General features: G+C 36.6%; 1 protein-coding gene across 2 annotated transcripts in view; it reads right to left on the bottom strand.

The window, feature by feature from the left end:
- The window catches only part of BTC (betacellulin), a 40,659-nt gene that overhangs the window by 13,285 nt on the left and 12,620 nt on the right, over nt 1-14,754 (bottom strand). Inside the window, exon 2 of one of the 2 annotated variants that reach the window (XM_033105306.1) lies at nt 5,491-5,589. The exons of the other annotated variant lie outside the window; for it this stretch is intronic. Coding sequence (XP_032961197.1) covers nt 5,491-5,589 — 99 coding nt within the window. The remainder of the gene's footprint in view (nt 1-5,490; nt 5,590-14,754) is intronic. 2 annotated transcript variants of the gene reach the window in all.

Raw genomic sequence — 14,754 nt, 5'->3', positions numbered from 1 at the left:
GTGTTTCTATGTTAAGTCTTGAATATGTAACAGGCCTGAAGATTCCCCTGATACTGGGGGTGGTGAAACTCAATTGATCTTTTTCCCGCCCACTTTGCTCTTTTTCAACTCACATGCACAAAAACCACAACATTCTTTTAGGAATGAGTCTGTGCCAAAAAACTGCAGTGGAAAACTACAACCACCAGTGGGCCAGGTCACAACACAATCTCATAGAAATGGATGGGCACCTCAGATAATATATCTCAATCTCTTCATGACACACCATATTCTGAAGACTGTAAAGTCAATTAAGTAAAAAACCACAAGGATTACTGCAGGTCAGTGTATGTCAAAATCTGATTATAAGAGTTAGCAAAAGGGAACAGAAATAAGAACATCTGTCTTTGGTCATATGGGCAGATAGACAAGTAGTAGTCATCTTCCTTGGGTCATATCATATGTATAGTTAGGAGAGATGTGATGGATTCTCTTGAGCCAAACTCAAGTGGAGGAATACAGCAGACACGCAAACGACTTTGTTTAAACATAGAATTTCCCTCAGTTTGATAGATGCATTGATTAAGCAGCATTGTTGCCTAGTCTTCTGTACATGATTCTGATTCGCAAGTCCAAACAGGCTTTGTGATTAAACCTCTTCTTATTTTTGTGATTAAAACTCTTCTTATTTGAAGCATTAGGTTTATTTTTCATAAAACCTTCACTTATTTCAATAATGCTCATTACAAATCTATGTAATGATTCTGTAAATGATATTAATATCAGCAGCTGTTCTGAAATTAACTATATGGAGAATGCACTATTATTATTATAATACTTTTTTTTGTAAATCTCATTACAATATTTACAACCTCATAATATCTCTAACCCCCAACTAGATATATATTACAGTTAAATCTCTGTGTAGGTGATTTAAAAGGGGATGCTAAATGCTGAGACAGAAGTCCCACAAGTGCTAACAAAGAGAGAGAGAAAGGGATACAAGGACATATAAATTTATCGTCCCACATATCTGTCCTAAAAAAAGGAAACAGCTAGTGCAAAGACTAGTTTAACTGATCACAGAAAAGTCTTGAGAAAAGATTCTTCCTGCTCTGTGAAGCAGAGTCTAAGGCTTCAAACTTCTGTCCTTGGCTTCCAGGTTTCTTCCCAGAGGAGTTTCCTCATTTTACAACTTTCTTAAGCCAAGACATTAGGGAAAATGTTTTATATTTTTAAGTTAATTTTCCTTCTTATCTTGCCAACATCTCCCTGAGACAGGGATGTAAATTCAAGATGCCCTTGAATAAGTGCAAATTTGACATTTATTATTTTTGACAAATCCCGTTTGTCTTACATCCAAAGCCATTTCCTATAGTAATGTGAAAGGATAGGCTATTCCAGGAAAAGAAGAATAGATCTCACAGATGTTTTTGTTACCCTTCGTGTGCTACTAGAACATGCTTGTACAGGGGCTAGTCAGACCTGAGCAGCATGTCCTTTAATCTGGAGGGCTGTGCCAACCATTTCTAGGCTGATAGGAGTGGGCCTTCACTTATTCTCCTTTTTCCATTCTATACCTTTCAAGGTAGAAAAAAGCATCCAGTGTTGAGTGTGAGTTTATTTGCATAAATATTTAAAATTATTCATAGCTGGTGGGGGGAGTGGAGACAAAGAACAATGGATAGAAGGAAAACCTGTATTTCCTTTTGTTTTCCAAGAGTGCACACTATGGAATTCTTATGCCTATGATACCTTCTTTGCTCATGTTCCTTTGCTTGTTTTTTCTTAGCTCCCACAACATCTAGATTTTGCAATGTATTGGGGCTTTATGCTCTCTCATCTTTTCTCTCTCCACTTCTAGGCTTGGTGTTTCTTGGCTTGAAAAACCTTTCTGGTAACAATACCCAAGTTTATATTTCCATCTCAGATCTCTTTCCTTAATGCTAACAATCCAATTAACATTTCCACTTAGATGTCTAACTGGCATTTCAACTTAACACTTCCAAAAATGGAACACCTGATTTTTTCCCTCAAATCTGGTCTTTTCTCTAGTAAATGGCATGTACGTTCTTCCTGTTATTCAGGCCAAAAATCTTGGGGTCATCTTGACTTCTTTCTTTTACACTACTTCCAATTCTTCAGAAATCTTATTGGTTATATTTAAAATATATGCAGAATCATCTCTCCATCTCCACTACCCTGGTCTAAGCCATACATCTTTTCTGTGCTGGAAGTAGACAAGTTCTAACTAGTCTCCCTGTTTCTGTCCTCTTAACTGTGTAGTCTGCATACAGAAACCAGAATGATGCTATTAAAATTTACTCAGGGTCAAAGTTGAAGGCCTTATCATTCTTGGCAAGGCTCTGCAACACATGACCCATTACCTCTCGGACCCCAACTTTGGCCATTTTGTCCATTGCTGTATCCTTGGTGCCTGGAACACAGCCTGCTGCAACACCTGGTCACAAGTATTGGAGGAATGAATAAATTCCTTACTCAAGAGAGTAAATGACAAACTAAAAATAGAATGCTTAGAGATTGGAGCTATTTAAAAATAAAATCATAAAATCATTTAGAAACAGGTACAACTCCTAAAGATCATCTGATTCAGTTCTTCATTTTACAGGTTAGAAACTGAGCCTTGACTTGCCCAAGGTCACACGGGAGTCAGTAGAGACAAACTGCTCCTGCTGCACATTAATTCCATTTTCAAGAATCTTTGGTCTCTTATTTTTGGTCCTTATTTGGACTTTACTTTCAAAATTCAATTATTTTTCAGAATTTCCCTCATTCATTTACTCAGCCTTGTGATCTTTCCTTGTGATTCTAGCAGTTAGCATGGGAATTAACAACACACATTCTAGAACCATTCTCCCCTAATTCATGTCAGTGAAGGGGACCAAAGATTTGCCAACCCAAAATATGCCTTTTGGGATATTGACTTTAAGTTGGTTAAGGCACAAAAGACTCAGGAAGAACTTTTGACCTTTCCCCATTACCTGCCTAACAGGAATTTAGGTAGAAGACCTGCTCCAGGAAGGAAGATATCCCAGTAATTATAATTTAATATAAACTAGTGTGTGATAGACAGAGAGCAATTTACCTAGCAAGGCCCATTTGATCAAAGTCCTCTCTGTGTCCCATCGTTAAAGATGACCCAGCAAACATTTATTTACCAAACACTTGCTTTTCCATCCCCATGTGAATTTCCTTCCCACCCTCTGAAGTCCCAAACCACAACCCCTTTTCTCCTTAGCTCCAGAATGACACATATAAGCCTCAGCTGGAGGATCTGACTTTGGGTCTCATATTCTTATGGTACCCCCACATGTACATACTTATTAAATTTGGTTATTTTCTCCTGTTAATCTGTCTCATGTTAATTTGATTACTAGCCCACCCAGAAGAACTTACAAAGATGGAAGGAAAATTCTTTTTTGAACCCCCCCCCCCCGCCCATAGGCTATTCTGGTTACTGGGTGACTTAAACAAACTAAAAATCTTCTGTGCAGGAAAGAAATAATTAACAGACTGAAAAGGCAACCTATAGTTGCTTTCGAAAATAGTATGGAGTTTGTTCAAAACATTAAAAATACAACAAACATATCCAGTAATCCCATATCTGGACATTTATTCAAAAGAATTAAAATCATTATCTCAAAGTGGTATTTGTATTTCCATATTTACTGAAGCATTATGAACAATAGCCAAGATATGGAAACAACTTAAATACCCATAAAGAGATGAATGGATAAAGAAAATGTGATACACACACACGCACACGCACACACACACACACATGCACACACACACACAGTGGAATATTATTCAGTTTTAGAAAAGAAGGAAATCCTTCAACATGTAACCACATGGATAAATCTGGAGGACATTATGTTAAGTGAAATAAGCCAGTCACAGAAGGACAAATACTGTATGCTTCCACTAATATAAGGCATAACCAAATCCACAGAAGTAGAGAGTAGAATGATGGTTGCCAGGGAACGGGGAGAGGGGGAATGAGGAAGGAATGGGGAGTTGTTCAATGGCTATAAAGTTTCAGTTATGAAAGATGAATAATTCTGGAGCTCTGCTCTACAATATCATGCCTATAGTTTGTACTGTATTGTACACTTAAAAATCTGATACGTTAAAAGGGTAGATCTCATGTTAAATGAGATCTTTCTACAATAAAAAAAAATTAGAAAACACATTTAAGATACGATGAAACAGATTGTTTAACACTGCCAATAATCAGATTATGGAATAATCTCCCACAGGAAATGTGAAAATGCCATCATTTAAGACATTTGAAACCTGACTGAAGAGAAGCACAGAAACACATAACGTTGGCCTTATTCTGCCTCCTCCATGGGTGACTAGACCCACACAAGCATGACCTAAGGCACCAGTGCACTCACAGCCGATGGGCAGTCTCCAGACCACCCACTAGTGTCAGGGAAGAAAAGAAGACTGGCTGGAACTAATGACTCATTTTAGGATGACTGCTCAGCATGTTCCTGGCTCAGTTACAACTTCCCTGGGGTGTTAGAAAAGGAGCACTTACCATCAAGTCACCACACTCCCAGCCTGGAAAAGTTTCCAGGGAATACAGGAGGCTCTTCACTCCACCCTACTTTTCGAATTGGTATGTGTTTTGTTTTGTTTTTTTCGTTTTGTTTTAAATCAGATAAAACTGGTGTAGAAGACCAGACCACAAAATCTATAAAGTACAGGCAAAACCTTAGACCGAAGGTCAGCAAACTATAGTCCAAAGGCCAAATCTGGTCCACAGCCTGTTTCTCTAAATAAAGTTTTATTGGAACATATCCAGGGCCACTCGTTTCCATAGCGTCTATGGTGCCTTCACAGTACCATGTCAGAGCTGAGTAGTTGCAACAAAGACTGCATGGCCCACAAAGCCTAATATACGTATTAGCTGGCCTTTTATGAAGACCAACCTCTGCCTTAGACTAATAACTTTGAGAATACTATTTCAATCATCTCCAAGGTAAAATATATAAAAATGATTGCCTCTTCCCATCGTTTAATTTATGAAATAGAAAAAAAAATAATTTGAATAGAATATGCCAACTTTCTATGAGTCGAGTCCAAGATAGCACATGCTAGGGTCTGGAGCACACATCTGTGACACCTAAAGGAATATCATGATTAAGAATGGAAGCACTAGAATCAGACAGGCCTGAGTGTGAATCCTGGATTTGCTATTTACCAGCTGTGCAACCTCTGGAAACTTACTTAATCTTTCTAGGCTTCACCTTGGAGTAAAGTTTAAAATAGTAACCAGCTTATAGGGCTCTTGTGAAGAATGACTAAATTACTATATGAAAAGCACTTCTTAGCACAGTGCCTGATACATTAGTATGTGTTCAAAATACTACCTAGTTTTAAGATTTATTATATTATCAAAAAATTAAATTTAGGGAAACAACTTTCTAAGATTGAATATGAAGCTGATGAAATATAAACGCATCACTTGTTAAACATTACCTGCACAGTTTTCTCCGGCATCTCCACAGAGAAGGCCATCATTTTCAGGACTTCTGGTGGAATTCCCATCTGCCACAACACAGTGGAGGATCACTAGACCTTCAAGTTCAAAACAGAACCAAAACAAACATGAAAACTTGTCCTCAATGCGAGACTCTGTCAAAGTTAGGACCCATTTATAAAACTAACAAGCCTATGGTTTCCATTTCCAATTCATTCTCCCACAGTGAGGGAGGGGTACACAGGTTTGCATGTCTCATTTTTTAAGCTCAATGCTAAAGGCAAAAATTTCAGGCTAGTATCATTTATGTCTAACTATGTGTCTTAAGCGAGGAAACTTGACCATAACTTGTGATGGAACTTTATCATACAAACAGAAAATGAAAGTTCTGAGCCACTGGATGAATTCACTGGTGAATTTCTAGGGAGAACGGATGATGAACCCATATAGCAATATACTTTCTCCATTCCACACAGACCCAGTGTTTTTCAGGTATTAACTATTGAGTGTCCTTACTTCTGGGAAGATGTGAACTAGATATTCAACTTATGGGAATTATTTAAAATATCAGGTTCCTCCAGCGACTTACCTTATCCATTGAAGACAGGCCTCAATGGAAAGGTATGGGGGATAGAAGAACACAGTGTTGTGGTTAGAACAGTTTAGAATATAATATATAGTTTTTGCCAGAACCTGATTCAAACAAATCAACTGTAAAAAATCACTTATGGGATAATCAAAGAAATTTGACACTGGACATTAGACAATATTAAGGACCTATTATAGGTAAAATGTGATAATGATATTGTGGTTTAGGTTAATCAACAGAGTCCATATATCTTAGAGATTGAGATTTAAATACTTACTAATGAAATTAATGTATCTGAGTTTGTTTTAAAATAATCCAACAAGAGAAGGGGGTACAAGGTAGTGAGCGAATGTTATAGATTACAGAAGACTGGTCATATATTGATTATTGTTGAAGCTGGGTGAGGGTATATCAAGGTTAACTTGTTCTCTCTCTCTCTCTCTTTCTCTCTCTCTCTATATATATACATATATGTAGATATACATATATAAAGATATATATGTATATCTACATATACACATGTATATAAAGATATATATACCTATATATCTTTATATATAAATATATATGTATACACATATATATTATAAGAATATATATACACATATTCTATTCTAAGAAGTTGGAGAGGACAAAGGAAAACAGGGAGGAGAGATAAGATGGCTTCGGAGTTAGCTGGTCCTGAGATGACCAGTTTCTGCCACTTTGCAGCCATGTGGCTTGGCAAGTTTCATAACCTGTCAGTTTTATCTTTGACAAAGTGGAGATAATTATTATCTCTTCTTCAGGGTATTGTTGAGAGAATTTAACCAGGTAAGCATGCAAAGCACTTCACACAATGCTGGCATGTAATCTATGCTCAATTAAATTGCTCATTATTATGCAATAGGAAGGAATAGAATAATTTGCCAACTGGTCATACTGACATTTACATATCTAGTCAATGGCTCAACTACAGATGTTCTCCAATTCAATTCAGTTCAACAAATATCCGTGAGCATCCAGAAACACACAGGTAGATAGGAAATATTTTACCCCCAAATTGCCCAAAGTTACTAAGGCAGGTAATCAGCCAACCAATTAACCATAATATAAAATGATAGTATTATACCAGAGAACAATAGTATTTAGCAAGTTCAAAGGCCACAAGAGTTTTCAAAAAGAATCCTTCAAAAGAGAGATTCTTTTCCATGAATTGAATTAGAAAAGCTTGTTTGTTTATTTATTTATTTATTTATTTATTTATTTATTTATTTATTTATTTATTTATTTATTTTAAGATGGTAACTAGCATGGGAAACTGAAGAGTAATGCATTGGTGATGGGTAAATTTGTACTATTTTTTGGAGGACAATTTAGCATTGTATGTGCTTTAAACAAAAATGCTAAAAAAAAATGTACAAATGTTTAAATCCAATAATTTCATATCTAGTAATTTTGCCTAAGCAAATACATCAAGATGCATAAAGAGATTTAGCCAGAAAAATTCTCCATATGACTTGGGTTGTAAAAAATAGAAATTACATAAATATCCAATAATAGAGAATTGATTAAATATATGGAACTATTTTCATGTAATAAAATGTTACTCAGTCATAAAAATGATTTTTAAATATTAATACATTTGCTATATTCCTAAGTAAGAGAAGCAGGCTATAGAATAGAAATGTAGTGTGATCTGTGTGTGTTTGTCTATCTGTGTGTATGTGATAAGTGTAAAAAAATATATAGTGAAAAAGGTAGTTAAGTAAGTAGAGTATTGCTTACACTGGTTAGAAGAAGACTTCCCGTAATATTCCTTATTTGCACTTTCTATTTTGCCATTAGCGTGTTTTGTTTTTTCCAATAAGAAAAAAAAATACTCAAATTTTTTTTAAAATTTCAATTTGGTCACCAAATGTCTAGATTTTTTTATATCTTTTATCCCAACACCTAGTCCCCTCCTTTCACACTTAGAGCAAACCAGAAACAATCATTGTGTTGTGCTCCTCAAGCACAAGACTTTTATATTACTCATCTTTGTAATCCTGGTATCTAACATAGAACACAACGGATATTCAATAAATGTTGAAAGAATGAATAAATTAATCTATAAACAAATCAAAATTCAAATTTAAAACTCCCAATATCAATATTTAGTGGAGAATTTTAATCAATTTATCATAAAACAGGTTTAATTCATTTTTAAAATCCCTTACGTGGGTTTTCTTTACGGGAAGAATCAAGAAGCTTTAATTCTGGAGTTAATCTGTTATAATGGCGGGAATTAAGACAACAACAACTCTAAATCTCATAGAGATTCAGTATCTGCAAACTGGCAACGACAATATCTCCTTTTCAAGTTATTGTAAAAACTAAATGAAGTAACATAAGAAAAGGCACATGGCTGGGTACATAGTACACAACACTGAATCTACTCACCCGCTTCCTACCATCACTTATAATTTAGCTCATCGTGCTCCACTTTCACCTAACAGAGGGAGTTCTGAGTCCACTGAAACCCTCCCCTAGGCTTCCAAACATTCTGGCAGGCTGGGGCCTGTGCCCAGGCTCCCTTCTGCTCAGGCTCACTCCACATGCTGGTATCAGCTGGTGAAGGGATGCCGCCAGGAAGAGCCTCTGGAGAGGGCCCCTGGAGAGAAGGCATCCAAGGGTAAACCAGACCCCACCTACAGGGCACTGGGGCAGCGTGCACTTTCTCCTCCCATCTAACTATCTTCATGTCATAAGCTGGTGGCCATAAACCAAATCCAGCCTGAAGAACCATTTTCTCAGTCTGCATAGTTTTTAAAAACTAAATCAGGACAGTCCATATTAAACGTGGATTTTCCTGGTTCCATTGAAAAAGCAGAAAGTCTGGCAACATAGGTCTGAAACGCCTCCATGCCAACAACTGGCTGGAGCTAACTAGCAGCTGATGCCTTTAAGTGCCCCAGACCCCATCAGGCTTGCTGCACTCATTTATTTTAACTGCCCAGACCCTGACAGGCATTGCATCTTGTAATCTGTATGAAGTGACTCAGAAATCAGAGAAATGCTCACAAAACCATCTACTCAATACACAGGACTGCTTCAAACAGAAAGGACACTACTGTCCTGTCCACCATTCAACAAATATTAAGCAGTATGTGTCTGATGCTGGTGCAAGACACTGATGGTTCAAAGATAACATATATTTTCACTGACCTCAAGGAGCTCATGTTCTGGTAATGAAGGTAGACACGCAAATCTTCAAGGTACAGTGTAATAAGCACAAGAACAGAGGTAGTAACATGGGATAGAGAATCAGCTCAGCCCAGCAGCAAAGACTTCATGGAGAAGATGGTGAGGTTTTAATGAGGAATAAATGGTTATTTTGAAGTACCAATTAATAATTTCTAGAAAATTAAAATGGTGTAAGCAAGATAACATAATCATAGTGTATTATTTGTTTCAGCAGTGGACAATATTTACATGGTAATAATAATGTAAATACTGATATTTTAACAAAAAGTTGTCGTAAAAACCAGAGCCAGTAATTAGCCCACATACACCATGTGGGAAAACCGGTTGTGATTAATCAATATCTGTTCTGTGCTGGTGAAATGTTTTGAGTGTCACCTCCGTAGTAATTGTACTGGAATTATGAGAGAAGAGAAACTTACTAGATAAAGCCTAAACTTGACAAGTCAAGAAATAGTGTTACAAGCAAATTATTTCGCAAGACAGAGGTGAATGCAGAAGAAACACCTAAAAGAATCAAAAGTGGCTGCTTCTAGGGAGATACAGGGGCAGGATGGCACGGTGTGATGATCTGCTATTTGTTGTTATAAACCGTTTAGTACTATATGATTTTTAAAAATCCATATACATTATTAAAAATAAAATTAATTTTTAAGAAAAGGAAAAATAAAGTTATAATTAATCAGAGCATGCTAAACAAAAAGGACAGCTTGTAAAAAGGTATGGCATGACTAATACAACTTGTCTAGCTTGTCTGGAGGGTGGGTGGGGATTGTGATGGAAGAGGAAGCTGGAGAGCAAGTAAGGAACAAATATCCTAAGAGCCATGTTAATTGGTTTGAATTCTGTTGTACAGGTAAAATGGGGTCATTGAAAAGTTTTAAGTGAGAAAAAAGATAATTACACACACACACACACACACACACATATATATATATACACACACACACACACATATATATATATATATTGAAAAGATAAGTTTAATACCAATATAGGTGATTTCAGACACACGTAAACCAAGGTGGTGGCACTGGATGTGCAAAAAAGGAATAACTACAAAAGATATTTACAATGTGAAACATAAAGGATTCAGTGACTGGTAGGATAGGGGAATAGGGTAAGAAGTGAGGAAAAAGGAATCTTAGGAGGACTCCAGAGTTTGTGGCTTGAGTGACTTGCTGCGTTGTGGTACCAATCACAGATACTAGGCATACAAAAAGACAAGTCGAGGATTGCTACAGACTGAATTTTTTTTGTTGTTGAGGCCTAAATCGCAATGTGATGATGTTAGGAAGTGGAGCCTTTGGGAGGTCACTTGGTCAGGAGCATAGAGCCTTCGTGAATGTAATCAGCGCCCTCATAAGAGACCATGGAGAATTCCTGTACCTTCCGCCATGTGAGCACACAGAGAGATGGCTGTCTATGAACTGAGAAGCAGGCTCTCACCAGATACTCAATCTGCCAGCGCCTTCATTTTGGACTTCCCAGACTCCAGAACTATGAGAAATGAATGTTTGTTGTTTACAAACCACCCAGTCTATGGTATTTTATTATAGCAGCCAAAAGTGGTTAAGACAGGCATAGAGAGAAAAATTCAATTCTGAACATTATGAGATTTGAAATGGATTGTGGCTTATCTAGGAGGTAACATGGATATTAGGTCTGGGACTCGAGAGGGAAGCCAAAGCTACAGGTTCTATATTTGGGAATCATGGCAAATAAACTCATATTTCATGCTATGGAAGTGGGTTTCTTAGAAAGTGCCATGTGAAAAGAGAAAGCTGATTAAGGACAGAATCCTGAAGCATACCAATTAAACAGAGTAGCAGAAAGAGAAATGTCCTCAAGTGACTGAGAAGGTGCAACCACAGAGGTAAGGAAAGAGTTTTTCTGGAAGAATTTGATCAACAGTATTAAAAAAAAATGATGGAGAACTCAAGATAAGAATGGAAGCACACACACTGGAAAGCAGAAAGCACTAGTAATATTAGTGTGAAGAGTACGTAAATTATTGCAGATTACTTTTCAAAGATGTTGAACTGAGAAAAAGAGGGATGAGATTAGTCAACATGAACAGAAAAAAAGAAAGTTGCTTTGTTTTGTTTTAAATGTGAGAGAAAATTGACAGGAAGACGCCAAAGGTATAGTAGAGAGGCAAAGGATGAATACCAATAGAGGCAGAAAAAGTTGCAAATTTAGTGCAAAAGGCAGGGCCTCTTCTACAATTACAAGTAGTCCCCACTTATCTGTGGGAAATAAGTTCCAGGACTCCCCGGGGATGCCTGAAACCACGGATAGTCCCGACCCCTACATACTGTGCTTGTTCCTGTACATACACAACTATAATAAAGTTTAATTTATAAATCAGGCACAGTAAGAGATTAATAACAGGAACTAATAAAATAGAACAATTATAACAATAGACTAGTTACATGAATGTGGCATTATTAAGTAAAATAAGGATTACTTGAACACAAGCACTACAATACCGTGACAGTTGATCTGATAACCAAGATCGCTACTGTGTGACTAAAGGGCAGGGAACTTATACAGCGTGGACACACTGGAGAAAAAGATAATTCACTTCCCTGAAGCAGGATGATGCGAGATGTCATCGTGTTACTCAGAATGGTACACAATTTAAAATTTATGAATTGTTTTTTTCTGGAATTGTCCATTTAATATTTTCGGATTATGGTTGACTGCAGGTAACTGGAACCACAGAAAATGAAACTGTAGATAAGGGGGACTACTGTATAATCCTTTGCAGTCAAAGTTAGTAATTCTGGCAAATATAACTTTATTTTAAATGAATGAAAAGTCTTTAGAAAATGAGAGCTTAAAGGTATTTTATATTCTATACATCTCACCTCATTGTTCAAGGAAATTCAAGTTCTGGTTTAATGAATGGGAAACACCCAGCGGGTTTCTCAATTTTACACTATTGATATTTTGTGCTGGCTAATACTTTGTTGTGGGAGGCTGTGCATCAAAGGATGTCTAGTAGTATCCCTGGCTTTTACCCTCTAAATGCCAGTAGTATCCCACCACCACCCTCTCCCTCTATTCCTGAGTTGTCATGCTCAAAAAATGTCTCTAGACATTGCCAAATGTCTCCAAGGAGGAAAATTTTTCTGGTTGAAAACCAATGTAATTCTCTCCAACCTGTTTTAATATTTTTTAATCCAATATACAGCTTTCATTTTGAATCCATTATTTTCATCTAAATCAATTGCAAAGGCTCAAAGTTTCAAATTTTGACTTCTTAAAAAAATTTCTTAGGGCAAGTACCATTATATTGTGGAAAAATCACCAGACTCAGTCATTAATTCACTATGTGACCTTGAGTTAATTAACAAACTATCCTGACCTTTTCCTCAAGAAAAGTTAGGATAATAGGTTCCCTGCCCATCCTGTAATTGTTCATGAAAAGCAAATGAAAAAATATAGTAAAAATTTGAAAAATGCATTGTTATAATAATCATTATTATTATTATTATTTGACTTATAAACAACAGAAATTTATTTCTCACAGTTCTGGAGCCTGGAAGTCTGAGATTAGGGTGCCAGCATGGCCTGGTTTAGTTGAGGGCCCACTTCTGGCATGTGGACTGTCATGTTCTTTTTTATCCTCACATTGCAGAAAGGCAATAATCATTATCTTCATCAGAAAAAGTATGGATTGTATTTTAGAGAAAAATAAAAGAAAATATGGCAATTAGATGTGGAAAACAAAACCCTTCTTCAAATGCCTAGAAATGTTGGACAAATATATAGAAAACCTTCCTATATGACTGTGCACATGAAATAAAGGGAGTCCCCATAAAACTCACATAACAAATGAATCAGCAGTGGCTGATGGGTGGGGGAATCAAGTCTATCTTTATGGAACCATCTCAGACTAAGTTGCGTTAATCATGACAGGGAATTCCTACAACCCTCTGTACCAATTACAGGGCAATCTAATCACTGATAGCATTTCTCTCTCTCTCTCTCTCTCTCTCTCTCTCTCTCTCTCTCTCTCTCTCTCTCTCTCTCTCTCTCTCTCTCTCTCTCCCCCATGCCCCTTCCTCCGTTCTCTGCCTTTCTTCTACCCTCTCTTTCTCGTTATTCTTCTCTTTCCCTTCCTTTGTTTCACCTCTTCTTCTCTCTCTTCCGTTACCTCTTCTTCCTCCTTAGTCCTTCTCTTTTTTTCTCCTTCAACTATTTACTGAGTGCCTACCATAGGCCAGATATTTATAATCTAGTGTCGTGGAGATAGATAGATAGATAGATAGATAGATAGATAGATAGATAGATAGATAGATAGATAGATATTTGTGTATTTCCCTTAAGAAAAAATTTTACCTTACTCCCCCTTCCTTCAAAAAAAGAAATCGGTTAATAGATGGTCAGAAACCATGGTGAACATGTAACATTCGTTGATAAAATGTGTTTTATCTAATTCAAATAGTGTAGGTTTCTACTGTCCTCATCACTTCACATCTCCAAGTGATAAGTAGGGTCTGGGTGACTAATGTTAATGCAGCTCAGATTAATCTACACTCTTCTTAGGGAACTTCTGGTGACAATAAAAGTGGTATCTGTCGAGCTCCTAATACTGAGCACTGTGCTAGATACTAGAATACAAAGATGTATGGTCTTTTCTACGCAAGCTCTTTGAGACTCAGAGGGGACAAATAAAAACAAAGTATGACAAAAGAATAGAGAAAAGAGCTCCTATGTTTGACTAAAGGGCTTTCACTGGTCCCACGCATCACTTAGAGGACAAAGATTACGGTGTCATGTATGACCCTACAAGATAGTCGTAAAACATTGACTTCCTTACAATTTTTCCCCAGTAACCAGCTTATTTAGTGCTAATTTGCCACAGTCTTTCTGCACTTTGAAAATAAATATAATAATTAGTACAAATTTACAAATTTATCTTTATTTACAAATATTCTAAGTAGCACCAATTTACTACTAGGACCATGTAATGGGTTGAATTGTGTCACCGTACCCCACCCCCCACACACACCCAAATTCATATGTTGAAGTCCTAACCCTTACTGTCTCAGAAAATGGCCTTATGTGGTATAGGGTTATCGCAAATGTAATTATAATAATAAGATTTTTATTCAAAAGGGTCACAACTCATATATTTCAGAATTAGTAAGAACCTTAAAGGTATTAAAATTTCTTACCCACCAACTCTCAACTCCCCAAAATCTTCCCTTGGGAGAATTTATCAATCCCATCTTTAAAATTTCAGTAGAGAGACTTCATTGTCTTTTAAGGCATCCAGTTTCAGTGAGACCATTCTTTCAATCACAGTCATTCGTTCAGTCCAAAAATTATTAAGCACCTATTTCTAAAGCTCTGCAAATGTTTCTTGTTGTTGAGCTGGTTTTTGCCTTTCTGAAATTTTACTCTGCTCATTAGAATCACCTAGAATAAGTTTAATATC

Source organism: Rhinolophus ferrumequinum, chromosome 5 (genome assembly GCF_004115265.2).
Source record: "Rhinolophus ferrumequinum isolate MPI-CBG mRhiFer1 chromosome 5, mRhiFer1_v1.p, whole genome shotgun sequence".
Classification (NCBI taxonomy): Eukaryota; Metazoa; Chordata; class Mammalia; order Chiroptera; family Rhinolophidae; genus Rhinolophus; species Rhinolophus ferrumequinum.
This window is presented reverse-complemented; position numbering and strand designations above follow the sequence as displayed.